The sequence below is a fragment of the Rhipicephalus microplus genome, chromosome 2, assembly GCF_043290135.1.
Source record: "Rhipicephalus microplus isolate Deutch F79 chromosome 2, USDA_Rmic, whole genome shotgun sequence".
NCBI lineage: Eukaryota > Metazoa > Arthropoda > Arachnida > Ixodida > Ixodidae > Rhipicephalus > Rhipicephalus microplus.
Window position 1 is genome coordinate 199,377,222 of NC_134701.1, and position 20,468 is coordinate 199,397,689.

Here is a 20,468-nt window from a genome sequence, read left to right on the forward strand (position 1 = left end):
TTTACAGTTTCAATATACGTCATTGAACAAAGGCTCATTCGTGAGAGCGCTGCACAGTTTTGCTTGTGGTGTAGTGGTTATCACATCCGCCTAACACGCGGAAGGCCCCAGGTTTGATTCCTGGCAGGGACAAGAGCATTTATTTTTTTTCAATATACGTCATTATTGAACAAAGACTCATTCGTGAGAGGTCTGCACAGCTGTGCTTGTGGTCTAGTGGTTATCACATCCGCCTAACTCGCGGAAGGCCCCAGGTTCGATCCCTGGCAGGCACAAGAGCATTTCATTTTTACAGTTTCAATATACTTCATTGAACAAAGGCTCCTTCGTGTCACTTTGCACAGCTGTTTCGTGTGGTGTAGCGGTTATCACATCCGCCTAACACGCGGAAGGCGCGAGGTTCGATCCCTGGCAGGCACAAGAGCACTTCTTTTTTTATAGTTTCAATATGCTTCATTGAACAAAGACTCATTCGTGTCCCTCTGCACAGCTGTGCTTGTGGTGTAGCGGTTATCTCATCCGCCTAACACGCGGAAGGCTCCAGCCAGGTTCGATCCTGGCAGGCACAAGAGCACTTCTTTTTTACAGTTTCAATATACGTCATTAAACAAAGGCTCCTTCGTGAGAGCTCTGCAAAGCTGTGCTTGTGGTGTAGCGGTTATCACATCCGCCTAACACGCGGAAGGTCCCAGGTTCGATCCCTGGCAGGCACAAGAGCACTTCTTTTTTACAGTTGCAGTATACGTCATTGAACAAAGACTCGTTCATGAGAGCTCTGCACAGCTGTGCTTGTGGTGTAGTGGTTATCACATCCTTTTACCACGCGGAAGGCCCCAGGTTCGATCCGTGGCAGGCACAAGAGCACTTCCTTTTTTACAGTTTCAATATGCTTCATTGAACAAAGCCTCATTCGTGAGATCTCTGCACAGCTGTGCTTGTGGTGTAGTGTTTATCACACCCGCCTTATGTGCGGAAGGCACCAGGTTCGATCCCTGACAGGCACAAGAGCACTTCTGTTTTACAGTTTCAATATACGTCATTGAACAAAGGCTCATTCATGAGAGCTCTGCAAAGCTGTGCTTGTGGTGTAGCGGTTATCACATCCGCCTAACACGCGGAAGGTCCCAGGTTCGATCCCTGGCAGGCACAAGAGCACTTCTTTTTCACAGTTTCAATCTACGTCATTGAACAAAGACTCATTCATCAGAGCTCTGCACAGCTGTGTTTGTGGTGTAGAGTTTATCACATCTGCCTTACGCGCGGAAGGCACCAGGTTCGATCCCTGGCAGGCACGAGAGCATTTTTTTTACAGTTTCAATATACGTCTTTGAACAAAGACTAATTCTTGAGAGCTCTGCAAAGCTGTACTTGTGGTGTAGTGGTTATCACACCCACTTAACACGTGGAAGGCCCCAGGTTCTATCCCTGGCAGGCACAAGAGCGCTTCTTCTTTACAGTTTCAATATACGTCATTGAACAAAGGCTCATTCGTGAGAACGCTGCACAGTTGTGCTTGTGGTGTAGTGGTTATCACATCCGCCTAACACACGGAAGGCCCCAGGTTTGATTCCTGGCAGGCACAAGAGCACTTCCTTTTTTACAGTTTCAATATGCTTCATTGAACAAAGCCTCATTCGTGAGAGCTCTGCACAGCTGTGCTAGTGGTGTAGTGTTTATCACACCCGCCTTATGCGCGGAAGATCCCAGGTTCGATCCGTGGCAGGCACAAGAGCACTTCCTTTTTTACAGTTTCAATATGCTTCATTGAACAAAGCCTCATTCGTGAGAGCTCTGCACAGCTGTGCTAGTGGTGTAGTGTTTATCACACCCGCCTTATGCGCGGAAGGCACCAGGTTCGATCACTGGCAGGGACGAGAGCATTTATTTTTTTTACAGTTTCAATATACGTCATTGAACAAAGACTCAATCGTGAGAGCTCTGCACAGCTGCGCTTGTGGTGTAGGGTTATCACATCCGCCTAACACGCGGAAGGCCCCAGGTTCAATCCCTGGCAGGCACAACAGCATTTCTTTTTTTTAATTTCAATATACGTTATATAACAAAGACTCAATCGTGAGAGCTCTGCACAGCTGTGCTTGTGGTGTAGTGGTTATCACATCCGCCTAACACGCGGAAGGCCCCAGGTTCGATCCCTGGCAGGCACAAGAGCGTTTCTTTTTTTAGTTTCAATATACGTCATTGAACAAAGACTCATTCATGAGAGCTCTGCACAGATGTGCTTGTGGTGTAGTGGTTATCACATCCGCTTCACACGCGGAAGGCCCCAGGTTCGATTCCTGGGAGGCACAGGAGCATGTATTTTTTAATTTCAATATACGTCATTGAACAAAGACTCATTCATGAGAGCTCTGCACAGTTGTGCTTGTGGTGTAGTGGTTATCACATCTGCTTCACACGCGGAAGGCCGCAGGTTCGATCCCTGACACGCACAAGAGCATTTATTTTTTAGTTTCAATATACTTCATTGAACAAAGGCTCATTCTTGAGAGCTCTGCACGGCTGTGCTTGTGGTGTAGTGGTTATCACATCCACCTAATACGCGAAAGGCCCCAGGTTTGATCTCTGGCAGGCACAAGAGCACTTCCTTTTTACAGTTTCAATATACGTCAATGAACAAAGGTTCATTTGTGAGAGCTCTGCACAGCTGTGCTTGTGGTGTAGTGTTTATCTCATCCGCTTCACACCCGGAAGGCCCAGGGTTCAATCCCTGGCAGACACAAGAGAATTTCTTTTTTTACACTTTCAATATACGTCATTGAACAAAGACGCATTCGTCAGAGCGCTGCACAGCTGTGCTTGTGGTGAAGCGGTTATCACATCCGCCTAACACGCGGAAGGCCCCAGGTTCGATCCCTGGCAGGCACAAGAGCACTTCTTTTTTTTCAGTTTCAATATACATCATTGAACAAAGACTCAATCGTGAGAGCTCTGCACAGGTGTGCTTGTGGTGTAGTGGTTATCACATCCGCTTCACACGCGGAAGGCCCCAGGTTCGATCCCTGGCAGGCACAAGAACATTTCTTTTTTTACAGTTTCAATATACGTCATTGAACAAAGACTCATTCGTCAGAGCGCTGCACAGCTGTGCTTGTGGTGTAGTGGTTATCACATCCGCTTAGCATAACACGCGGAAGGCCCCAGGTTCGATCCGTGGCAGGCACAAGAGTACTTCTTTTTTACAGTTTCAATATACTTCAATGAACAAAGACTCAATTGTGAGAGCTCTGCACAGCCGTGCTTGTGGTGTAGTGGTTATCACATCCACCTAACACGCGGAAGGCCCCAGGTTCGATCCCTGGCAGGCACAAGAGCATTTCTTTTTTTAGTTTCAATATACGTCATTGAGCAAAGACTCATTTATGAGAGCTCTGCACAGCTGTGCTTGTGGTGTAGTGGTTATCACATCCACCTTACACGCGAAAGGCCCCAGATTCGATCCCTGGCAGGCACAAGAGCACTTCTTTTTTTACAGTTTCAATATGCTTCATAGAACAAAGACTAATTCGTGTCGCTCTGCACAGCTGTGCTTGTGGTGTAGCGGTTATCACATCCGCCTAAAACGCGGAAGGCCCCAGCCAGGTTCGATCCCTGGCAGGCCCAAGAGCACTTCTTTTTTACAGTTTCAATATACGTCATTGAACAAAGGCTCATTCGTGAGAGCTCTAAAAAGCTGTGCTTGTGGTGTAGCGGTTATCACATCCGCCTAACATGCGGAAGGTCCCACGTTCGGTCCCTGGCAGGCACAAGAGCACTTCTTTTTTACAGTTTCAGTATACGTCATTGAACAAAGACTCATTCATGAGGGCTCTGCACAGATGTGCTTGTAGTGTAGTGGTTATCACATCCGATTCACACGCGGAAGGCCCCAGGTTCGATCCCTGGCAGGCAAAAGAGCATTTCTTTTTTTAGTTTCAATATACGTCATTGAACAAAGACTCATTCATGAGAGCTCTGCACAGCTGTGTTGGTGGTGTAGTGTTTATCACATCTGCCTTACGCGCGGAAGGCACCAGGTTCGATCCCTGGCATGCAAGAGAGCATTTCTTTTTTTACAGTTTCAATATACGTCTTTGAACAAAGACTAATTCTTGAGAGCTCTGCTCAGCTGTACTTGTGGTGTAGTGGTTATCACACCCGCCTTATGCGCGGAAGGCACCAGGTTCGATCTCTGGCAGGCACGAGAGCATTTCTTTTTTTATAGTTTCAATATACGTCATTGAACAAAGACTCATTCATGAGAGCACTGCACAGCTGTGCTTGTGGTGTAGCGGTTATCACATCCGCCTAACACGCGGAAGGCCCCAGGTTCGATCCCTGGCAGGCACAAGAGCACTTCTTTTTTTACAGTTTCAATATACTTCATTGAACAAAGACTCATTCGTGTCGCTCTGCACAGCTGTGCTTGTGGTGTAGCGGTTATCACATATGCCTAACACGCGGAAGGCCCCAGGTTCGATCCGTGGCAGGCACAAGAGTACTTCTTTTTTACAGTTTCAATATACTTCATTGAACAACGACTCAATTGTGAGAGCTCTGCACAGCTGTTCTTGTAGTGTAGTGGTTATCACATCCGCCTAACACGCGGAAGGCCCCAGGTTTGATTCCTGGCAGGGACAAGAGCATTTATTTTTTTTTCAATATACGGCATTATTGAACAAAGACTCATTCGTGAGAGGTCTGCACAGCTGTGCTTGTGGTGTACTGGTTATCACATCCACTAACAAGCGGAAGGCCCCAGGTTCGATCCCTGACTGGCACAAGAGCACTTCTTTTTTACAGTTTCAATATACGTCATTGAACAAAGGCTCATTCGTGAGAGCTCTGCAAAGCTGTGCTTGTGGTGTAGCGATTATCACATCCGCTTCACACGCGGATGGCGCCAGGTTCGATTTCTTGCAGGCACAAGGGCATTTCTTTTTTTAATTTCAATATACGTCATTGAACAAAGGTTCATTCGTGAGAGCTCTGCACAGCTGTGCCTGTGGTGTAGTGTTTATCTCATCCGCTTCACACCCGGAAGGCCCAGGGTTCAATCCCTGGCAGACACAAGAGAATTTCTTTTTTTACACTTTCAATATACGTCATTGAACAAAGACGCATTCGTCAGAGCGCTGCACAGCTGTGCTTGTGATGAAGTGGTTAACACATCCGCCTAACACGCGGAAGGCCCCAGGTTCGATCCCTGGCCGGCACAAGAGCACTTCTTTTTTTTCAGTTTCAATATACATCATTGAACAAAGACTCAATCGTGAGGGCTCTGCACAGGTGTGCTTGTGGTGTAGTGGTTATCACATCCGCTTCGCACGCGGAAGGCCCCAGGTTCGATCCCTGGCAGGCACAAGAGCATTTCGTTTTTACAGTTTCAATATACTTCATTGAACAAAGACCCATTCGTGAGAGCTCTGCACAGCTGTGTTTGTGGTGTAGTGTTTATCACATCCGCTTCACACCCGGAAGGCCCAGGGTTCAATCCCTGGCAGGCACAAGAACATTTCTTTTTTTACAGTTTCAATATACGTCATTGAACAAAGACGCATTCGTCAGAGCGCTGCACAGCTGTGCTTGTGATGAAGTGGTTAACACATCCGCCTAACACGCGGAAGGCCCCAGGTTCGATCCCTGGCAGGCACAAGAGCACTTCTTTTTTTCAGTTTCAATATACATCATTGAACAAAGACTCAATCGTGAGAGCTCTGCACAGGTGTGCTTGTGGTGTAGTGGTTATCACATCCGCTTCGCACGCGGAAGGCCCCAGGTTCGATCCCTGGCAGGCACAAGAGCATTTCTTTTTTTACAGTTTCAATATACTTCATTGAACAAAGACCCATTCGTGAGAGCTCTGCACAGCTGTGTTTGTGGTGTAGTGTTTATCACATCCGCTTCACACCCGGAAGGCCCAGGGTTCAATCCCTGGCAGGCACAAGAGCATTTCTTTTTTTAGTTTCAATATACGTCATTGAACAAAGACTCATTCATGAGAGCTCTGCACAGCTGTGTTTGTAGTGTAGTGTTTATCACATCTGCCTTACGCGCGGAAGGCACCAGGTTCGATCCCTGGCATGCACGAGAGCATTTCTTTTTTTTACAGTTTCAATATACGTCTTTGAACAAAGACTAATTCTTGAGAGCACTGCACAGATGTGCTTGTGGTGTAGTGGTTATCACATCCGCTTAACACGCGGAAGGCACCAGGTTCGATCCCTGGCAGACCCCAGAGCATTTCTTTTTTTTACAGTTTCAATATACGCCATTGAACAAAGACTCATTCATGAGAGCACTGCACAGCTGTGCTTGTGGTGTAGTTGTTATCACATCCGATTCACACGCGGAAGGCCCCAGGTTCGATCCCTGGCAGGCACAAGAGCATTTCTTTTTTTAGTTTCAATATACGTCATTGAACAAAGACTCATTCATGAGAGCTCTGCACAGCTGTGTTTGTAGTGTAGTGTTTATCACATCTGCCTTATGCGCGGAAGGCACCAGGTTCGATCCCTGGCATGCACGAGAGCATTTCTTTTTTTTACAGTTTCAATATACGTCTTTGAACAAAGACTAATTCTTGAGAGCACTGCACAGCTGTACTTGTGGTGTAGTGGATATCACACCCACTTAACACGCGGAAGGCCCCAGGTTCTATCCCTGGCAGGCACAAGAGCACTTCTTCTTTACAGTTTCAATATACGTCATTGAACAAAGGCTCATTCGTGAGAGCGCTGCACAGTTATGCTTGTGGTGTTGTGGTTATCACATCCGCCTAACACGCGGAAGGCCCCAGGTTTGATTCCTGGCAGGGACAAGAGCATTTATTTTTTTTTTCAATATACGTCATTATTGAACAAAGACTCATTCGTGAGAGGTCTGCACAGCTCTGCTTGTGGTGTAGTGGTTATCACATCCACTTAACACGCGGAAGGCCCCAGGTTCGATCCCTGACAGGCACAAGAGCGCTTCTTTTTTACAGTTTCAATATACGTCATTGAACAAAGGCTCATTCGTGAAAGCTCAGCAAAGCTGTGCTTGTGGTGTAGCGATTATCACATCCGCCTAACACGCGGAAGGTCCAAGGTTCGATCCCTGGCAGGCACACGAGCACTTCTTTTTTACAGTTTCAATATACGTCATTGAACAAAGACTCATTCATGAGAGCTCTGCACAGCTGTGCTTGTGGTGTAGTGGTTGTCACAACCACTTAACACGCGGAAGACCCCTGGTTCGAACCGTGGCAGGCACAAGAGCACTTCCATTTTTACAGTTTCAATATGCTTCATTGAACAAAGCCTCATTTGTGAGAGCTCTGCACAGCTGTACTTGTGGTGTAGTGTTTATCACACCCGCCTGATGCGCGGAAGGCACCAGGTTCGATCTCTGGCAGGCACGAGAGCATTTCTTTTTTTTATAGTTTCAATATACGTCATTGAACAAAGACTCATTCATGAAAGCACTGCACAGCTGTGCTTGTGGTGTAGCGGTTATCACATCCGCCTAACACGCGGAAGGCCCCAGGTTCGATCCCTGGCAGGCACAAGAGCACTTCTTTTTTACAGTTTCAATATACTTCATTGAACAAAGACTCATTCGTGTCGCTCTGCACAGCTGTGCTTGTGGTGTAGCGGTTATCACATCCGCCTAACACGCGGAAGGCCCCAGGTTCGATCCGTGGCAGGCACAAGAGTACTTCTTTTTTACAGTTTCAATATACTTCATTGAACAACGACTCAATTGTGAGAGCTCTGCACAGCTGTGCTTGTAGTGTAGTGGTTATCACATCCACCTAACACGCGGAAGGCCCCAGGTTCGATCCCTGCAGGCACAAGAGCATTTCTTTTTTTAGTTTCAATATACGTCATTGAACAAAGACTCATTCATGAGAGCTCTGCCCAGCTGTGCTTGTGGTGTAGTGGTTATCACATCTGCCTAACACGCGGAAGGCCCCAGGTTCGATCCCTGGCAGGCACAAGAGCACTTCGTTTTTTACAGTTTCAATATACTTCATTGAACAAAGACTCATTCGTGAGAGCTCTGCACAGCTGTGCTTGTGGTGTAGTGGTTATCACATACGCTTCACACGCGGAAGGCCCCAGGTTCGATCCCTGGCAGGCACAAGAGCATTTCTTTTTTTAATTTCAATATACGCCATTGAACAAAGGCTCATTCGTGAGAGCTCTGCAGAGCTGTGCTTGGGGTGTAGTGGTTATCACATCCACTTAATACGCGGAAGGCCCCAGGTTCGATCTCTGGCAGGCACAAGCGCACTTCCTTTTTACAGTTTCAATATACGTCATTGAACAAAGACTCAATCGTGAGAGCTCTGCACAGCTGTGCTTGTGGTGTAGTGGTTATCACATACGCTTCACACCCGGAAGGCCCCAGGTTCGATCCCTGGCAGGCACAAGAGCATTTCTTTTTTTAATTTCAATATACGCCATTGAACAAAGACTCGTTCATGAGAGCTCGGCACAGCTGTGCTTGTGGTGTAGTGGTTTCAATAAACAAAGAAAAAAAAGCTTGTGGTGTAGTGGTTATCACATCCGCCTTACACGCGGAAGGCCCCAGGTTCGATCCCTGGCAGGCACAAGAGCACTTTTCTTTTACAGTTTCAATATACGTCATTGCACAAAGGCTCATTCGTGAGACCTCTGCACAGCTGTGCTTGGGGTGTAGCGGTTATCACATCCGCCTAACACGCGGAAAGCCCCAGGTTCGATCCCTGGCAGGCACAAAAGCACTTCTTTTTTTACAGTTTCAATATACGTCATTGAACAAAGACTCAATCGTGAGAGCTCTGCAGAGCTGTGCTTGTGGTGTAGTGGTTATCACATCCGCCTAACACGCGGAAGGCCCCAGGTTCGATACCTGGCAGGCACAAGAGCGTTTCTTTTTTTAGTTTCAATATACGTCATAGAACAAAGACTCATTCATGGGAGCTCTGCACAGCTATGCTTGTGGTGTAGTGGTTATCACATCAGCTTCACATGCGGAAGGCCCCAGGTTCGATCCCTGGCAGGCACAGGAGCATTTATTTTTTTAAATTTCAATATACGTCATTGAACAAAGACTCATTCGTGAGAGCTCTGCACAGCTGTGCTTGTGGTGTAGTGTTTATCTCATCCGCTTCACACCCGGAAGGCCCAGGGTTCAATCCCTGGCAGACACAAGAGAATTTCTTTTTTTACAATCTCAATATACGTCATTGAACAAAGACTCATTCGTCAGAGCACTGCACAGCGGTGCTTGTTGTGTAGTGGTTATCACATCCGCCTAAGACGCGGAAGGCCCCAGGTTCGATCCCTGGCAGGCAAAAGAGCATTTCTTTTTTTAGTTTCAATATACGTCATTGAACAAAGACTCATTCATGAGAGCTCTGCACAGCTGTGTTGGTGGTGTAGTGTTTATCACATCTGCCTTACGCGCGGAAGGCACCAGGTTCGATCCCTGGCATGCAAGAGAGCATTTCTTTTTTTACAGTTTCAATATACGTCTTTGAACAAAGACTAATTCTTGAGAGCTCTGCTCAGCTGTACTTGTGGTGTAGTGGTTATCACACCCGCCTTATGCGCGGAAGGCACCAGGTTCGATCTCTGGCAGGCACGAGAGCATTTCTTTTTTTATAGTTTCAATATACGTCATTGAACAAAGACTCATTCATGAGAGCACTGCACAGCTGTGCTTGTGGTGTAGCGGTTATCACATCCGCCTAACACGCGGAAGGCCCCAGGTTCGATCCCTGGCAGGCACAAGAGCACTTCTTTTTTTACAGTTTCAATATACTTCATTGAACAAAGACTCATTCGTGTCGCTCTGCACAGCTGTGCTTGTGGTGTAGCGGTTATCACATATGCCTAACACGCGGAAGGCCCCAGGTTCGATCCGTGGCAGGCACAAGAGTACTTCTTTTTTTACAGTTTCAATATACTTCATTGAACAACGACTCAATTGTGAGAGCTCTGCACAGCTGTTCTTGTAGTGTAGTGGTTATCACATCCGCCTAACACGCGGAAGGCCCCAGGTTTGATTCCTGGCAGGGACAAGAGCATTTATTTTTTTTTCAATATACGGCATTATTGAACAAAGACTCATTCGTGAGAGGTCTGCACAGCTGTGCTTGTGGTGTACTGGTTATCACATCCACTAACAAGCGGAAGGCCCCAGGTTCGATCCCTGACTGGCACAAGAGCACTTCTTTTTTACAGTTTCAATATACGTCATTGAACAAAGGCTCATTCGTGAGAGCTCTGCAAAGCTGTGCTTGTGGTGTAGCGATTATCACATCCGCTTCACACGCGGATGGCGCCAGGTTCGATTTCTTGCAGGCACAAGGGCATTTCTTTTTTTAATTTCAATATACGTCATTGAACAAAGGTTCATTCGTGAGAGCTCTGCACAGCTGTGCCTGTGGTGTAGTGTTTATCTCATCCGCTTCACACCCGGAAGGCCCAGGGTTCAATCCCTGGCAGACACAAGAGAATTTCTTTTTTTACACTTTCAATATACGTCATTGAACAAAGACGCATTCGTCAGAGCGCTGCACAGCTGTGCTTGTGATGAAGTGGTTAACACATCCGCCTAACACGCGGAAGGCCCCAGGTTCGATCCCTGGCCGGCACAAGAGCACTTCTTTTTTTTCAGTTTCAATATACATCATTGAACAAAGACTCAATCGTGAGGGCTCTGCACAGGTGTGCTTGTGGTGTAGTGGTTATCACATCCGCTTCGCACGCGGAAGGCCCCAGGTTCGATCCCTGGCAGGCACAAGAGCATTTCGTTTTTACAGTTTCAATATACTTCATTGAACAAAGACCCATTCGTGAGAGCTCTGCACAGCTGTGTTTGTGGTGTAGTGTTTATCACATCCGCTTCACACCCGGAAGGCCCAGGGTTCAATCCCTGGCAGGCACAAGAACATTTCTTTTTTTACAGTTTCAATATACGTCATTGAACAAAGACTCATTCGTCAGAGCGCTGCACAGCTGTGCTTGTGGTGTAGTGGTTATCACATCCGCTTAGCATAACACGCGGAAGGCCCCAGGTTCGATCCGTGGCAGGTACAAGAGTACTTCTTTTTTACAGTTTCAATATACTTCAATGAACAAAGACTCAATCGTGAGAGCTCTGCACAGTTGTGCTTGTGGTGTAGTGGTTATCACATCTGCCTAACACACGGAAGGCCCCAGGTATGATTCCTGGCCGGGACAAGAGCATTTATTTTTTTTTCATTATACGTCATTATTGAACAAAGACTCATTCGTGAGAGCTCTGCACAGCTGTGCTTGTGGTGTAGTGTTTATCTCATCCGCTTCACACCCGGAAGGCCCAGGGTTCAATCCCTGGCAGACACAAGAGAATTTCTTTTTTTACACTTTCAATATACGTCATTGAACAAAGACGCATTCGTCAGAGCGCTGCACAGCTGTGCTTGTGATGAAGTGGTTAACACATCCGCCTAACACGCGGAAGGCCCCAGGTTCGATCCCTGGCAGGCACAAGAGCACTTCTTTTTTTCAGTTTCAATATACATCATTGAACAAAGACTCAATCGTGAGAGCTCTGCACAGGTGTGCTTGTGGTGTAGTGGTTATCACATCCGCTTCGCACGCGGAAGGCCCCAGGTTCGATCCCTGGCAGGCACAAGAGCATTTCTTTTTTTACAGTTTCAATATACTTCATTGAACAAAGACCCATTCGTGAGAGCTCTGCACAGCTGTGTTTGTGGTGTAGTGTTTATCACATCCGCTTCACACCCGGAAGGCCCAGGGTTCAATCCCTGGCAGGCACAAGAGCATTTCTTTTTTTAGTTTCAATATACGTCATTGAACAAAGACTCATTCATGAGAGCTCTGCACAGCTGTGTTTGTAGTGTAGTGTTTATCACATCTGCCTTACGCGCGGAAGGCACCAGGTTCGATCCCTGGCATGCACGAGAGCATTTCTTTTTTTTACAGTTTCAATATACGTCTTTGAACAAAGACTAATTCTTGAGAGCACTGCACAGATGTGCTTGTGGTGTAGTGGTTATCACATCCGCTTAACACGCGGAAGGCACCAGGTTCGATCCCTGGCAGACCCCAGAGCATTTCTTTTTTTTACAGTTTCAATATACGTCATTGAACAAAGACTCATTCATGAGAGCACTGCACAGCTGTGCTTGTGGTGTAGTTGTTATCACATCCGATTCACACGCGGAAGGCCCCAGGTTCGATCCCTGGCAGGCACAAGAGCATTTCTTTTTTTAGTTTCAATATACGTCATTGAACAAAGACTCATTCATGAGAGCTCTGCACAGCTGTGTTTGTAGTGTAGTGTTTATCACATCTGCCTTATGCGCGGAAGGCACCAGGTTCGATCCCTGGCATGCACGAGAGCATTTCTTTTTTTTACAGTTTCAATATACGTCTTTGAACAAAGACTAATTCTTGAGAGCACTGCACAGCTGTACTTGTGGTGTAGTGGATATCACACCCACTTAACACGCGGAAGGCCCCAGGTTCTATCCCTGGCAGGCACAAGAGCACTTCTTCTTTACAGTTTCAATATACGTCATTGAACAAAGGCTCATTCGTGAGAGCGCTGCACAGTTATGCTTGTGGTGTTGTGGTTATCACATCCGCCTAACACGCGGAAGGCCCCAGGTTTGATTCCTGGCAGGGACAAGAGCATTTATTTTTTTTTTCAATATACGTCATTATTGAACAAAGACTCATTCGTGAGAGGTCTGCACAGCTCTGCTTGTGGTGTAGTGGTTATCACATCCACTTAACACGCGGAAGGCCCCAGGTTCGATCCCTGACAGGCACAAGAGCGCTTCTTTTTTACAGTTTCAATATACGTCATTGAACAAAGGCTCATTCGTGAAAGCTCAGCAAAGCTGTGCTTGTGGTGTAGCGATTATCACATCCGCCTAACACGCGGAAGGTCCAAGGTTCGATCCCTGGCAGGCACACGAGCACTTCTTTTTTACAGTTTCAATATACGTCATTGAACAAAGACTCATTCATGAGAGCTCTGCACAGCTGTGCTTGTGGTGTAGTGGTTGTCACAACCACTTAACACGCGGAAGACCCCTGGTTCGAACCGTGGCAGGCACAAGAGCACTTCCATTTTTACAGTTTCAATATGCTTCATTGAACAAAGCCTCATTTGTGAGAGCTCTGCACAGCTGTACTTGTGGTGTAGTGTTTATCACACCCGCCTGATGCGCGGAAGGCACCAGGTTCGATCTCTGGCAGGCACGAGAGCATTTCTTTTTTTTATAGTTTCAATATACGTCATTGAACAAAGACTCATTCATGAAAGCACTGCACAGCTGTGCTTGTGGTGTAGCGGTTATCACATCCGCCTAACACGCGGAAGGCCCCAGGTTCGATCCCTGGCAGGCACAAGAGCACTTCTTTTTTACAGTTTCAATATACTTCATTGAACAAAGACTCATTCGTGTCGCTCTGCACAGCTGTGCTTGTGGTGTAGCGGTTATCACATCCGCCTAACACGCGGAAGGCCCCAGGTTCGATCCGTGGCAGGCACAAGAGTACTTCTTTTTTACAGTTTCAATATACTTCATTGAACAACGACTCAATTGTGAGAGCTCTGCACAGCTGTGCTTGTAGTGTAGTGGTTATCACATCCGCCTAACACGCGGAAGGCCCCAGGTTCGATCCCTGCAGGCACAAGAGCATTTCTTTTTTTAGTTTCAATATACGTCATTGAACAAAGACTCATTCATGAGAGCTCTGCCCAGCTGTGCTTGTGGTGTAGTGGTTATCACATCTGCCTAACACGCGGAAGGCCCCAGGTTCGATCCCTGGCAGGCACAAGAGCACTTCGTTTTTTACAGTTTCAATATACTTCATTGAACAAAGACTCATTCGTGAGAGCTCTGCACAGCTGTGCTTGTGGTGTAGTGGTTATCACATACGCTTCACACGCGGAAGGCCCCAGGTTCGATCCCTGGCAGGCACAAGAGCATTTCTTTTTTTAATTTCAATATACGCCATTGAACAAAGGCTCATTCGTGAGAGCTCTGCAGAGCTGTGCTTGGGGTGTAGTGGTTATCACATCCACTTAATACGCGGAAGGCCCCAGGTTCGATCTCTGGCAGGCACAAGCGCACTTCCTTTTTACAGTTTCAATATACGTCATTGAACAAAGACTCAATCGTGAGAGCTCTGCACAGCTGTGCTTGTGGTGTAGTGGTTATCACATACGCTTCACACGCGGAAGGCCCCAGGTTCGATCCCTGGCAGGCACAAGAGCATTTCTTTTTTTAATTTCAATATACGCCATTGAACAAAGACTCGTTCATGAGAGCTCGGCACAGCTGTGCTTGTGGTGTAGTGGTTTCAATAAACAAAGAAAAAAAAGCTTGTGGTGTAGTGGTTATCACATCCGCCTTACACGCGGAAGGCCCCAGGTTCGATCCCTGGCAGGCACAAGAGCACTTTTCTTTTACAGTTTCAATATACGTCATTGCACAAAGGCTCATTCGTGAGACCTCTGCACAGCTGTGCTTGGGGTGTAGCGGTTATCACATCCGCCTAACACGCGGAAAGCCCCAGGTTCGATCCCTGGCAGGCACAAAAGCACTTCTTTTTTTACAGTTTCAATATACGTCATTGAACAAAGACTCAATCGTGAGAGCTCTGCAGAGCTGTGCTTGTGGTGTAGTGGTTATCACATCCGCCTAACACGCGGAAGGCCCCAGGTTCGATACCTGGCAGGCACAAGAGCGTTTCTTTTTTTAGTTTCAATATACGTCATAGAACAAAGACTCATTCATGGGAGCTCTGCACAGCTATGCTTGTGGTGTAGTGGTTATCACATCAGCTTCACATGCGGAAGGCCCCAGGTTCGATCCCTGGCAGGCACAGGAGCATTTATTTTTTTAAATTTCAATATACGTCATTGAACAAAGACTCATTCGTGAGAGCTCTGCACAGCTGTGCTTGTGGTGTAGTGTTTATCTCATCCGCTTCACACCCGGAAGGCCCAGGGTTCAATCCCTGGCAGACACAAGAGAATTTCTTTTTTTACAATCTCAATATACGTCATTGAACAAAGACTCATTCGTCAGAGCACTGCACAGCGGTGCTTGTTGTGTAGTGGTTATCACATCCGCCTAAGACGCGGAAGTCCCCAGGTTCGATCCGTGGCAGGCACAAGAGCACTTCTTTTTTTGCAGTTTCAATATACGTCATTGAACAAAGACTAATTCATGAGAGCTCTGCACAGCTGTGCTTGTGGTGTAGTGGTTATCACATCCGCCTTACACGCGGAAGGCTTCAGGTTTTCAGGTTCGATCCCTGGCAGGCACAAGAGCATTTCTTTTTTTACAGTTTCAATATACTTCATTGAACAAAGACTAATTCGTGAGAGCTCTGCACAGCTGTGCTTGTGGTGTAGTGTTTATCACATCCACTTCACACCCGGAAGGCCCAGGGTTCAATCCCTGGCAGGCACAAGAGCATTTCTTTTTTTACAGTTTCAATATAACGTCATTGAACAAAGACTCATTCGTCAGAGCGCTGCACAGCTGTGCTTGTGGTGTAGTGGTTATCACATCCGCCTAACACGCGGAAGGCCCCAGGTTCTATCCGTGGCAGGCACAAAAGTACTTCTTTTTTACAGTTTCAATATACGTTATTGAACAAAGACTCATTCATGAGAGCTCTGCACAGCTGTGCTTGTGGTGTAGTGAATGTCACCACCACTTAACACACGGAAGACCCTGGTTCGAACCGTGGCAGGCACAAGAGCACTTCCTTTTTTACAGTTTCAATATGCTTCATTGAACAAAGCCTCATTTGTGAGATCTCTGCACAGCTGTACTTGTGGTGTAGTGTTTATCACACCCGCCTTATGCGCGGAAGGCACCAGGTTCGACCTCTGGCAGGCACGAGAGCATTTCTTTTTTTATAGTTTCAATATACGTCATTGAACAAAGACTCATTCATGAGAGCACTGCACAGCTGTGCTTGTGGTGTAGCGGTTATCACATCCGCCTAACACGCGGAAGGCCCCAGGTTCGATCCCTGGCAGGCACAAGAACACTTCTTTTTTTACAGTTTCAATATACTTCATTGAACAATGACTCATTCGTGTCGCTCTGCACAGCTGTGCTTGTGGTGTAGCGGTTATCACATCCGCCTAACACGCGGAAGACCCCAGGTTCGATCCGTAGCAGGCACAAGAGCACTTCTTTTTTACAGTTTCAATATACTTCATTGAACAACGACTCAATTGTGAGAGCTCTGCACAGCTGTGCTTGTAGTGTAGTGGTTATCACATCCGCCTAACACGCAGAATGCCACAGGTTCGATCCCTGGCAGGCACAAGAGCATTTCTTTTTTTAGTTTCAATATACGTCATTGAACAAAGACTCATTCATGAGAGCTCTGCCCAGCTGTGCTTGTGGTGTAGTGGTTATCACATCCGCTTCACACGCGGATGGCGCCAGGTTCGATCCCTTGCAGGCACAAGGGCATTTCTTTTTTTAATTTCAATATACGTCATTGAACAAAGGCTCATTCATGAGAGCTCTGCACAGCTGTGCTTGTGGTGTAGTGGTTATCACATCCACTTAATACGCGGAAGGCCCCAGGTTCGATCTCTGGCAGGCACAAGAGCACTTCCTTTTTACAGTTTCAATATACGTCATTGAACAAAGGTTCATTCGTGAGAGCTCTGCACAGCTGTGCTTGTGGTGTAGCGGTTATCACATCCGCCTAACACGCGGAAGGCCCCAGGTTCGATCCCTGGCAGGCACAAGAGCACTTCTTCTTTTACAGTTTCAATATACGTCATTGAACAAAGACTCAATCGTGAGAGCTCTGCACAGCTGTGCTTGTGGTGTAGTGGTTATCACATACGCTTCACACGCGGAAGGCCCCAGGTTCGATCCCTGGCAGGCACAAGAGCATTTCTTTTTTTAATTTCAATATACGCCATTGAACAAAGACTCGTTCATGAGAGCTCTGCACAGCTGTACTTGTGGTGTAGTGGTTTCAATAAAGAAAGAAAAAAAGCTTGTGGTGTAGTGGTTATCACATCCGCCTTCCACGCGGAAGGCCCCAGGTTCGATCCCTGGCAGGCACAAGAGCACTTTTCTTTTACAGTTTCAATATACGTCATTGCACAAAGGCTCATTCGTGAGACCTCTGCACAGCTGTGCTTGTGGTGTAGTCATTCCACTTCCGGCCACCGTAGTGTACGGACGTGGCGGCATGAGCTCCGGCGATATCGGAGCGGCATCAACGGCCCAGCTCGGTCGTGGTACCAGGAACATGGACGAATCGTCACAGGATTATCAGATTATTTTGCCCCGACTGCCATCAAATGATTCAACGCTGCATACTGTCTTTTTGCACGCTGATATCAAGGCGCGGCCGTATCGCGTTGAGGATTTCAGGGACGCTCTTATTCGTTTGGCTTTGCTTCCCGAGGTTGCTGCCTTGGGGGCGTACCAAATGAATCATGTTTGGGCCATCACTTTCAAGGACGAGGAGGGCAAGAAGAGAATACTCGCTGCTGGGGACATTGTGGTGAAGAACCAGCGCTGTATCACTATCGACCCTAACCACCAGGATACGAAGCTGAAGATACACTGGCTACTGTTTAACGTTCCTGACGACGAGGTGAGGGCAGCGTTGGCTCCTTATGGCAAGGTGAACGAAATAGTGCGAGAGCGCTGGCGCGTGTACGGATGCACCGACAAAGGCTCTTCGACGCGAGTGGTGAGCATCAGGCTCAAAGCTGGCCTCACGGTGGATGACCTCCCACATCAGTTGCGGATTGCCGGAGACCTCACGCTAGTTGTCGTCGCGGGAAGAGCACCGTTATGCCTGCGTTGCCGCGGAACAGGTCATATTAGGAGGGATTGCCGAGCCCCACGTTGTACAGTGTGTCGGCGTTTTGGGCATAATGAGAGCGGCTGTATGAGAACATATGCAAGTGTAGCAGGGCCCGCGGGAGGCGAAGAACTTTCCGAGCATCACATGGACGAGGCTGAAGCAGAAGAGCTGATAGGGGCGCGTCGGGAGGAACCGAAACCCAAGTTGACGCCCCTTACGCCACGCCCCACAGGTGCTGAGACGACGTCTAACAAAGACAAGGGTTCTACAAAAGACGTGCAATCCACGAGGAACACACAAGATATAACGGCGCTTGCAGCACAGGAAGAAATGTCGGAAAACATGGACACGTCAAATACATGTAAAAGGCCCAGGGAAGAGGCGGAAGGCAAGAAGGCTGCTACAACGAAAGAAGTGGAGGAACCACCGGCCAAGGCGATGAACGTGCGCCGTAGACCGGCACCTAACATCCTCAGCGAAAGTCGAATAGCCGAGAACCTCCCACCAACCCAGGTGCAACAGACACAACTGCCGCAGCAGCAACCAGTGCCGAATCAGCAGGCATTGCATCAGCGACTGACAGATCAACAACAGAAGGGGCCTTCAGCGGGGCCCCCTTCAGATCAAAAGCCCCCGTAAGGTGGGGGTCTGGATTAAGTGACACAAGTATTAACCCGGCGGAAGCACCAACAAATGGAGCGCAGTGGTGAAGTGTGCATAATGTGCTGCGTGAAACGTGCGCGGCGCTCTACTTTTGTGATCAAAAGAAAGGGGACCTATCAGACCATATCGAACCTTGGACCTGATGGTGATAAAGGAGTATCAGAGGTGAGAACCATGTGGCCTGGACGGCCATTCACGTCCTAATGGCTATGAGCGTCGAAGCAGAATTGAGAGTTGCGACTCTCAATGTCAGGGGACTTGCCGCTCGACGAAGGCAGTATCAATTAAGTCGTTTGATGCTGGAACGTGATCTCGATGTTATTGCCATTCAGGAAACAAAAGTTGAAGGGCAAGATCAGACTGACCGAATGGTGTCCCCTTTTAGAGCCCGGTACGATGTGTGTGTGTCTCATGCCGTTGGAATGTCGGCGGGTTGTGCACTGTTCCTTAAAAATTCTATTGGAATAGTTGAGGAGACTGTAACTGTGTCTAGTACTGGGAGATTCATAGTTTGCGATTTTACATATAATAATAAAAAATGGCGAGTTGTCTGTGTTTACGCACCGAACAAAGAAGTTGAACGTAAATTATTGTTTGAGAATTTACAGACTTTTCTTAGCTGTGGCAGGATTGTCATTATGCTCGGCGACTTTAATTGTGTTTGCAACCCTCAGGACAGAGCAAAAAAAGCAGCCATAAAAGACCAAAGTGCAACGCTACTCTGCACTATTGTACAAGATTGTCATCTCGAAGATGTTGGTGATGTGCTCTCTGCAGAAGAGCACTTCACACATTTTCAGAACGAAAGCCATGCGAGGCTAGACAGAGCCTATGTGTCAGTAGAGTTAATGCGAGTATGTTCGAATTATGAAGTAAAAAGTGTGTCTTTCAGTGACCACAGTTTAGTAATGTTCACTATAGGGTATAAACAGAAGAAGACACGCTTTAACTGGGATGTGTGGAAATTAAACGACTTATTATTAAAAGATGAATTGTTCGTTGAAGCTGTGCAGGATTCCATTAACAAAATGTTAGCTGAGCCTCAAGCGAACGTGATTGAAGCCTGGGAGCGTTTTAAGGAGGTGACAAAGATGAAAGCCATAGAAAGATCCGGTGTGTTACATAGAGCCAAAAAGGAAAAAGAAAAAGATTTGCAATGTCAGTTAGACTTCGCATTGAGTCTAGAAAGTAAAATGCCAGGAAAGTACACAAAAGAAATAAGGCAGTTGAAAAACCAATTGGAGGCAATTGACATTGAAAAATATAGAGGGGCGGTGATAAGGGCACGTGCAGAAAAATTATCTCTCGGCGAAACACCAACAAAGCGTGCACTTGGGGATGAAAAAAGATACGCCAAGCGAAATGAAATCAAAGCGATTGCAACTGATAGCGGTATTGTACGTGAAGCGACAGCAATTGAGCAAGTATTTGTCGAATATTTCCGAGGCATACTTGGCCGAAAAGTGAAGGCAGAGGAAGGGTTTGAGGCTCAGTTTCTGCATTTGATACCAAAGCTCTCTGATAACGAGAGAGAGCAGCTGGAGATAGCGATTGAAGTGTCCGAAATAGAAAAGGCTATTGATGACCTAGCGGCTGGCAAAGCACCGGGACCTGATGGATTTGGTGCCGCATTGTACAAGACTTTTAAAGGTGTTATTTCTGTTGCCTTACATCGTGTCTTCACGGAGGCTATAAGATTAAAGGTTCTGCCCGGCTCATTTAAAAAGACGCACGTAATACTCATACCGAAAACTGACGACCCCAAAAAATTATTGTCCGTCAAGTCGTACCGACCAATCAGTTTAGCCAACACAGACTATAAAGTGTTTATGAAGGTTCTTGCAGGCAGGTTGCAAAGGATGATGAAAATACTAGTTGGACCACACCAGACTTGTGGTATAAAAGGACGCACAATAAATACAAATGTTCATGTAGCGAGAAGCG

The 20,468-nt window shown here is 47.0% G+C and overlaps 1 protein-coding gene and 64 non-coding genes across 65 annotated transcripts; all 65 read left to right on the forward strand.

Annotated features, from left to right (window-relative positions):
* The first annotated feature begins 56 nt into the window (after positions 1–56).
* Positions 57–132, forward strand: TRNAV-AAC (transfer RNA valine (anticodon AAC)). Its single transcript has one exon. It is a non-coding gene; the product is annotated as a tRNA-Val (tRNA).
* Positions 133–202: 70 nt separating this feature from the next.
* On the forward strand, positions 203–275 carry TRNAV-AAC (transfer RNA valine (anticodon AAC)). The gene has a single exon. It is a non-coding gene; the product is annotated as a tRNA-Val (tRNA).
* A 365-nt stretch (positions 276–640) lies between these two features.
* TRNAV-AAC (transfer RNA valine (anticodon AAC)) lies at positions 641–713 on the forward strand. The gene has a single exon. It is a non-coding gene; the product is annotated as a tRNA-Val (tRNA).
* A 363-nt stretch (positions 714–1,076) lies between these two features.
* On the forward strand, positions 1,077–1,149 carry TRNAV-AAC (transfer RNA valine (anticodon AAC)). Its single transcript has one exon. It is a non-coding gene; the product is annotated as a tRNA-Val (tRNA).
* Positions 1,150–1,509: 360 nt separating this feature from the next.
* Positions 1,510–1,582, forward strand: TRNAV-AAC (transfer RNA valine (anticodon AAC)). Its single transcript has one exon. It is a non-coding gene; the product is annotated as a tRNA-Val (tRNA).
* A 366-nt stretch (positions 1,583–1,948) lies between these two features.
* Positions 1,949–2,020, forward strand: TRNAV-AAC (transfer RNA valine (anticodon AAC)). The gene has a single exon. It is a non-coding gene; the product is annotated as a tRNA-Val (tRNA).
* A 72-nt stretch (positions 2,021–2,092) lies between these two features.
* On the forward strand, positions 2,093–2,165 carry TRNAV-AAC (transfer RNA valine (anticodon AAC)). Its single transcript has one exon. It is a non-coding gene; the product is annotated as a tRNA-Val (tRNA).
* A 71-nt stretch (positions 2,166–2,236) lies between these two features.
* Positions 2,237–2,309, forward strand: TRNAV-CAC (transfer RNA valine (anticodon CAC)). Its single transcript has one exon. It is a non-coding gene; the product is annotated as a tRNA-Val (tRNA).
* Positions 2,310–2,379: 70 nt separating this feature from the next.
* On the forward strand, positions 2,380–2,452 carry TRNAV-CAC (transfer RNA valine (anticodon CAC)). The gene has a single exon. It is a non-coding gene; the product is annotated as a tRNA-Val (tRNA).
* Positions 2,453–2,813: 361 nt separating this feature from the next.
* Positions 2,814–2,886, forward strand: TRNAV-AAC (transfer RNA valine (anticodon AAC)). Its single transcript has one exon. It is a non-coding gene; the product is annotated as a tRNA-Val (tRNA).
* A 73-nt stretch (positions 2,887–2,959) lies between these two features.
* On the forward strand, positions 2,960–3,032 carry TRNAV-CAC (transfer RNA valine (anticodon CAC)). Its single transcript has one exon. It is a non-coding gene; the product is annotated as a tRNA-Val (tRNA).
* A 73-nt stretch (positions 3,033–3,105) lies between these two features.
* On the forward strand, positions 3,106–3,183 carry TRNAA-AGC (transfer RNA alanine (anticodon AGC)). Its single transcript is given in 2 exon segments — positions 3,106–3,142; positions 3,148–3,183. It is a non-coding gene; the product is annotated as a tRNA-Ala (tRNA).
* A 72-nt stretch (positions 3,184–3,255) lies between these two features.
* On the forward strand, positions 3,256–3,328 carry TRNAV-AAC (transfer RNA valine (anticodon AAC)). The gene has a single exon. It is a non-coding gene; the product is annotated as a tRNA-Val (tRNA).
* A 71-nt stretch (positions 3,329–3,399) lies between these two features.
* Positions 3,400–3,472, forward strand: TRNAV-UAC (transfer RNA valine (anticodon UAC)). The gene has a single exon. It is a non-coding gene; the product is annotated as a tRNA-Val (tRNA).
* A 72-nt stretch (positions 3,473–3,544) lies between these two features.
* On the forward strand, positions 3,545–3,621 carry TRNAF-AAA (transfer RNA phenylalanine (anticodon AAA)). The gene has a single exon. It is a non-coding gene; the product is annotated as a tRNA-Phe (tRNA).
* Positions 3,622–3,693: 72 nt separating this feature from the next.
* On the forward strand, positions 3,694–3,766 carry TRNAV-AAC (transfer RNA valine (anticodon AAC)). The gene has a single exon. It is a non-coding gene; the product is annotated as a tRNA-Val (tRNA).
* A 72-nt stretch (positions 3,767–3,838) lies between these two features.
* TRNAV-CAC (transfer RNA valine (anticodon CAC)) lies at positions 3,839–3,911 on the forward strand. Its single transcript has one exon. It is a non-coding gene; the product is annotated as a tRNA-Val (tRNA).
* Positions 3,912–4,274: 363 nt separating this feature from the next.
* TRNAV-AAC (transfer RNA valine (anticodon AAC)) lies at positions 4,275–4,347 on the forward strand. Its single transcript has one exon. It is a non-coding gene; the product is annotated as a tRNA-Val (tRNA).
* A 217-nt stretch (positions 4,348–4,564) lies between these two features.
* Positions 4,565–4,637, forward strand: TRNAV-AAC (transfer RNA valine (anticodon AAC)). The gene has a single exon. It is a non-coding gene; the product is annotated as a tRNA-Val (tRNA).
* Positions 4,638–5,142: 505 nt separating this feature from the next.
* Positions 5,143–5,215, forward strand: TRNAV-AAC (transfer RNA valine (anticodon AAC)). Its single transcript has one exon. It is a non-coding gene; the product is annotated as a tRNA-Val (tRNA).
* Positions 5,216–5,288: 73 nt separating this feature from the next.
* Positions 5,289–5,361, forward strand: TRNAA-CGC (transfer RNA alanine (anticodon CGC)). Its single transcript has one exon. It is a non-coding gene; the product is annotated as a tRNA-Ala (tRNA).
* A 218-nt stretch (positions 5,362–5,579) lies between these two features.
* Positions 5,580–5,652, forward strand: TRNAV-AAC (transfer RNA valine (anticodon AAC)). The gene has a single exon. It is a non-coding gene; the product is annotated as a tRNA-Val (tRNA).
* A 72-nt stretch (positions 5,653–5,724) lies between these two features.
* Positions 5,725–5,797, forward strand: TRNAA-CGC (transfer RNA alanine (anticodon CGC)). Its single transcript has one exon. It is a non-coding gene; the product is annotated as a tRNA-Ala (tRNA).
* A 511-nt stretch (positions 5,798–6,308) lies between these two features.
* On the forward strand, positions 6,309–6,381 carry TRNAV-CAC (transfer RNA valine (anticodon CAC)). The gene has a single exon. It is a non-coding gene; the product is annotated as a tRNA-Val (tRNA).
* A 653-nt stretch (positions 6,382–7,034) lies between these two features.
* On the forward strand, positions 7,035–7,107 carry TRNAV-AAC (transfer RNA valine (anticodon AAC)). Its single transcript has one exon. It is a non-coding gene; the product is annotated as a tRNA-Val (tRNA).
* Positions 7,108–7,472: 365 nt separating this feature from the next.
* Positions 7,473–7,545, forward strand: TRNAV-AAC (transfer RNA valine (anticodon AAC)). Its single transcript has one exon. It is a non-coding gene; the product is annotated as a tRNA-Val (tRNA).
* Positions 7,546–7,616: 71 nt separating this feature from the next.
* Positions 7,617–7,689, forward strand: TRNAV-AAC (transfer RNA valine (anticodon AAC)). The gene has a single exon. It is a non-coding gene; the product is annotated as a tRNA-Val (tRNA).
* A 71-nt stretch (positions 7,690–7,760) lies between these two features.
* Positions 7,761–7,834, forward strand: TRNAV-AAC (transfer RNA valine (anticodon AAC)). Its single transcript has one exon. It is a non-coding gene; the product is annotated as a tRNA-Val (tRNA).
* Positions 7,835–7,904: 70 nt separating this feature from the next.
* Positions 7,905–7,977, forward strand: TRNAV-AAC (transfer RNA valine (anticodon AAC)). The gene has a single exon. It is a non-coding gene; the product is annotated as a tRNA-Val (tRNA).
* A 73-nt stretch (positions 7,978–8,050) lies between these two features.
* Positions 8,051–8,123, forward strand: TRNAV-CAC (transfer RNA valine (anticodon CAC)). Its single transcript has one exon. It is a non-coding gene; the product is annotated as a tRNA-Val (tRNA).
* A 216-nt stretch (positions 8,124–8,339) lies between these two features.
* TRNAV-CAC (transfer RNA valine (anticodon CAC)) lies at positions 8,340–8,412 on the forward strand. The gene has a single exon. It is a non-coding gene; the product is annotated as a tRNA-Val (tRNA).
* A 110-nt stretch (positions 8,413–8,522) lies between these two features.
* TRNAV-UAC (transfer RNA valine (anticodon UAC)) lies at positions 8,523–8,595 on the forward strand. The gene has a single exon. It is a non-coding gene; the product is annotated as a tRNA-Val (tRNA).
* Positions 8,596–8,667: 72 nt separating this feature from the next.
* Positions 8,668–8,740, forward strand: TRNAV-AAC (transfer RNA valine (anticodon AAC)). Its single transcript has one exon. It is a non-coding gene; the product is annotated as a tRNA-Val (tRNA).
* Positions 8,741–8,813: 73 nt separating this feature from the next.
* Positions 8,814–8,886, forward strand: TRNAV-AAC (transfer RNA valine (anticodon AAC)). Its single transcript has one exon. It is a non-coding gene; the product is annotated as a tRNA-Val (tRNA).
* Positions 8,887–8,957: 71 nt separating this feature from the next.
* On the forward strand, positions 8,958–9,030 carry TRNAV-CAC (transfer RNA valine (anticodon CAC)). Its single transcript has one exon. It is a non-coding gene; the product is annotated as a tRNA-Val (tRNA).
* Positions 9,031–9,248: 218 nt separating this feature from the next.
* Positions 9,249–9,321, forward strand: TRNAL-AAG (transfer RNA leucine (anticodon AAG)). Its single transcript has one exon. It is a non-coding gene; the product is annotated as a tRNA-Leu (tRNA).
* A 363-nt stretch (positions 9,322–9,684) lies between these two features.
* TRNAV-AAC (transfer RNA valine (anticodon AAC)) lies at positions 9,685–9,757 on the forward strand. The gene has a single exon. It is a non-coding gene; the product is annotated as a tRNA-Val (tRNA).
* Positions 9,758–9,975: 218 nt separating this feature from the next.
* Positions 9,976–10,048, forward strand: TRNAV-AAC (transfer RNA valine (anticodon AAC)). The gene has a single exon. It is a non-coding gene; the product is annotated as a tRNA-Val (tRNA).
* A 505-nt stretch (positions 10,049–10,553) lies between these two features.
* TRNAV-AAC (transfer RNA valine (anticodon AAC)) lies at positions 10,554–10,626 on the forward strand. The gene has a single exon. It is a non-coding gene; the product is annotated as a tRNA-Val (tRNA).
* Positions 10,627–10,699: 73 nt separating this feature from the next.
* On the forward strand, positions 10,700–10,772 carry TRNAA-CGC (transfer RNA alanine (anticodon CGC)). The gene has a single exon. It is a non-coding gene; the product is annotated as a tRNA-Ala (tRNA).
* A 218-nt stretch (positions 10,773–10,990) lies between these two features.
* Positions 10,991–11,068, forward strand: TRNAA-AGC (transfer RNA alanine (anticodon AGC)). Its single transcript is given in 2 exon segments — positions 10,991–11,027; positions 11,033–11,068. It is a non-coding gene; the product is annotated as a tRNA-Ala (tRNA).
* A 362-nt stretch (positions 11,069–11,430) lies between these two features.
* Positions 11,431–11,503, forward strand: TRNAV-AAC (transfer RNA valine (anticodon AAC)). The gene has a single exon. It is a non-coding gene; the product is annotated as a tRNA-Val (tRNA).
* A 72-nt stretch (positions 11,504–11,575) lies between these two features.
* TRNAA-CGC (transfer RNA alanine (anticodon CGC)) lies at positions 11,576–11,648 on the forward strand. Its single transcript has one exon. It is a non-coding gene; the product is annotated as a tRNA-Ala (tRNA).
* A 511-nt stretch (positions 11,649–12,159) lies between these two features.
* Positions 12,160–12,232, forward strand: TRNAV-CAC (transfer RNA valine (anticodon CAC)). The gene has a single exon. It is a non-coding gene; the product is annotated as a tRNA-Val (tRNA).
* A 653-nt stretch (positions 12,233–12,885) lies between these two features.
* Positions 12,886–12,958, forward strand: TRNAV-AAC (transfer RNA valine (anticodon AAC)). Its single transcript has one exon. It is a non-coding gene; the product is annotated as a tRNA-Val (tRNA).
* A 365-nt stretch (positions 12,959–13,323) lies between these two features.
* On the forward strand, positions 13,324–13,396 carry TRNAV-AAC (transfer RNA valine (anticodon AAC)). The gene has a single exon. It is a non-coding gene; the product is annotated as a tRNA-Val (tRNA).
* Positions 13,397–13,467: 71 nt separating this feature from the next.
* Positions 13,468–13,540, forward strand: TRNAV-AAC (transfer RNA valine (anticodon AAC)). The gene has a single exon. It is a non-coding gene; the product is annotated as a tRNA-Val (tRNA).
* Positions 13,541–13,611: 71 nt separating this feature from the next.
* TRNAV-AAC (transfer RNA valine (anticodon AAC)) lies at positions 13,612–13,685 on the forward strand. Its single transcript has one exon. It is a non-coding gene; the product is annotated as a tRNA-Val (tRNA).
* A 70-nt stretch (positions 13,686–13,755) lies between these two features.
* On the forward strand, positions 13,756–13,828 carry TRNAV-AAC (transfer RNA valine (anticodon AAC)). Its single transcript has one exon. It is a non-coding gene; the product is annotated as a tRNA-Val (tRNA).
* A 73-nt stretch (positions 13,829–13,901) lies between these two features.
* TRNAV-CAC (transfer RNA valine (anticodon CAC)) lies at positions 13,902–13,974 on the forward strand. Its single transcript has one exon. It is a non-coding gene; the product is annotated as a tRNA-Val (tRNA).
* A 216-nt stretch (positions 13,975–14,190) lies between these two features.
* On the forward strand, positions 14,191–14,263 carry TRNAV-CAC (transfer RNA valine (anticodon CAC)). The gene has a single exon. It is a non-coding gene; the product is annotated as a tRNA-Val (tRNA).
* Positions 14,264–14,373: 110 nt separating this feature from the next.
* Positions 14,374–14,446, forward strand: TRNAV-UAC (transfer RNA valine (anticodon UAC)). Its single transcript has one exon. It is a non-coding gene; the product is annotated as a tRNA-Val (tRNA).
* A 72-nt stretch (positions 14,447–14,518) lies between these two features.
* Positions 14,519–14,591, forward strand: TRNAV-AAC (transfer RNA valine (anticodon AAC)). Its single transcript has one exon. It is a non-coding gene; the product is annotated as a tRNA-Val (tRNA).
* A 73-nt stretch (positions 14,592–14,664) lies between these two features.
* Positions 14,665–14,737, forward strand: TRNAV-AAC (transfer RNA valine (anticodon AAC)). The gene has a single exon. It is a non-coding gene; the product is annotated as a tRNA-Val (tRNA).
* Positions 14,738–14,808: 71 nt separating this feature from the next.
* On the forward strand, positions 14,809–14,881 carry TRNAV-CAC (transfer RNA valine (anticodon CAC)). Its single transcript has one exon. It is a non-coding gene; the product is annotated as a tRNA-Val (tRNA).
* A 364-nt stretch (positions 14,882–15,245) lies between these two features.
* TRNAV-UAC (transfer RNA valine (anticodon UAC)) lies at positions 15,246–15,326 on the forward strand. The gene has a single exon. It is a non-coding gene; the product is annotated as a tRNA-Val (tRNA).
* Positions 15,327–15,546: 220 nt separating this feature from the next.
* On the forward strand, positions 15,547–15,619 carry TRNAV-AAC (transfer RNA valine (anticodon AAC)). The gene has a single exon. It is a non-coding gene; the product is annotated as a tRNA-Val (tRNA).
* Positions 15,620–15,982: 363 nt separating this feature from the next.
* Positions 15,983–16,055, forward strand: TRNAV-AAC (transfer RNA valine (anticodon AAC)). The gene has a single exon. It is a non-coding gene; the product is annotated as a tRNA-Val (tRNA).
* A 217-nt stretch (positions 16,056–16,272) lies between these two features.
* TRNAV-AAC (transfer RNA valine (anticodon AAC)) lies at positions 16,273–16,345 on the forward strand. The gene has a single exon. It is a non-coding gene; the product is annotated as a tRNA-Val (tRNA).
* Positions 16,346–16,416: 71 nt separating this feature from the next.
* Positions 16,417–16,489, forward strand: TRNAV-CAC (transfer RNA valine (anticodon CAC)). The gene has a single exon. It is a non-coding gene; the product is annotated as a tRNA-Val (tRNA).
* Positions 16,490–16,560: 71 nt separating this feature from the next.
* On the forward strand, positions 16,561–16,633 carry TRNAI-AAU (transfer RNA isoleucine (anticodon AAU)). Its single transcript has one exon. It is a non-coding gene; the product is annotated as a tRNA-Ile (tRNA).
* Positions 16,634–16,705: 72 nt separating this feature from the next.
* TRNAV-AAC (transfer RNA valine (anticodon AAC)) lies at positions 16,706–16,778 on the forward strand. Its single transcript has one exon. It is a non-coding gene; the product is annotated as a tRNA-Val (tRNA).
* Positions 16,779–16,851: 73 nt separating this feature from the next.
* Positions 16,852–16,924, forward strand: TRNAV-CAC (transfer RNA valine (anticodon CAC)). Its single transcript has one exon. It is a non-coding gene; the product is annotated as a tRNA-Val (tRNA).
* Positions 16,925–17,033: 109 nt separating this feature from the next.
* On the forward strand, positions 17,034–17,106 carry TRNAG-UCC (transfer RNA glycine (anticodon UCC)). The gene has a single exon. It is a non-coding gene; the product is annotated as a tRNA-Gly (tRNA).
* Positions 17,107–17,227: 121 nt separating this feature from the next.
* LOC119161878 (uncharacterized) lies at positions 17,228–18,500 on the forward strand. The gene has a single exon (XM_037414384.2). It carries the CDS (start codon positions 17,235–17,237, stop codon positions 18,498–18,500), a length of 1,266 nt encoding a protein of 421 aa, XP_037270281.2. The 5' UTR covers positions 17,228–17,234.
* The last annotated feature ends 1,968 nt before the right edge of the window (positions 18,501–20,468 follow it).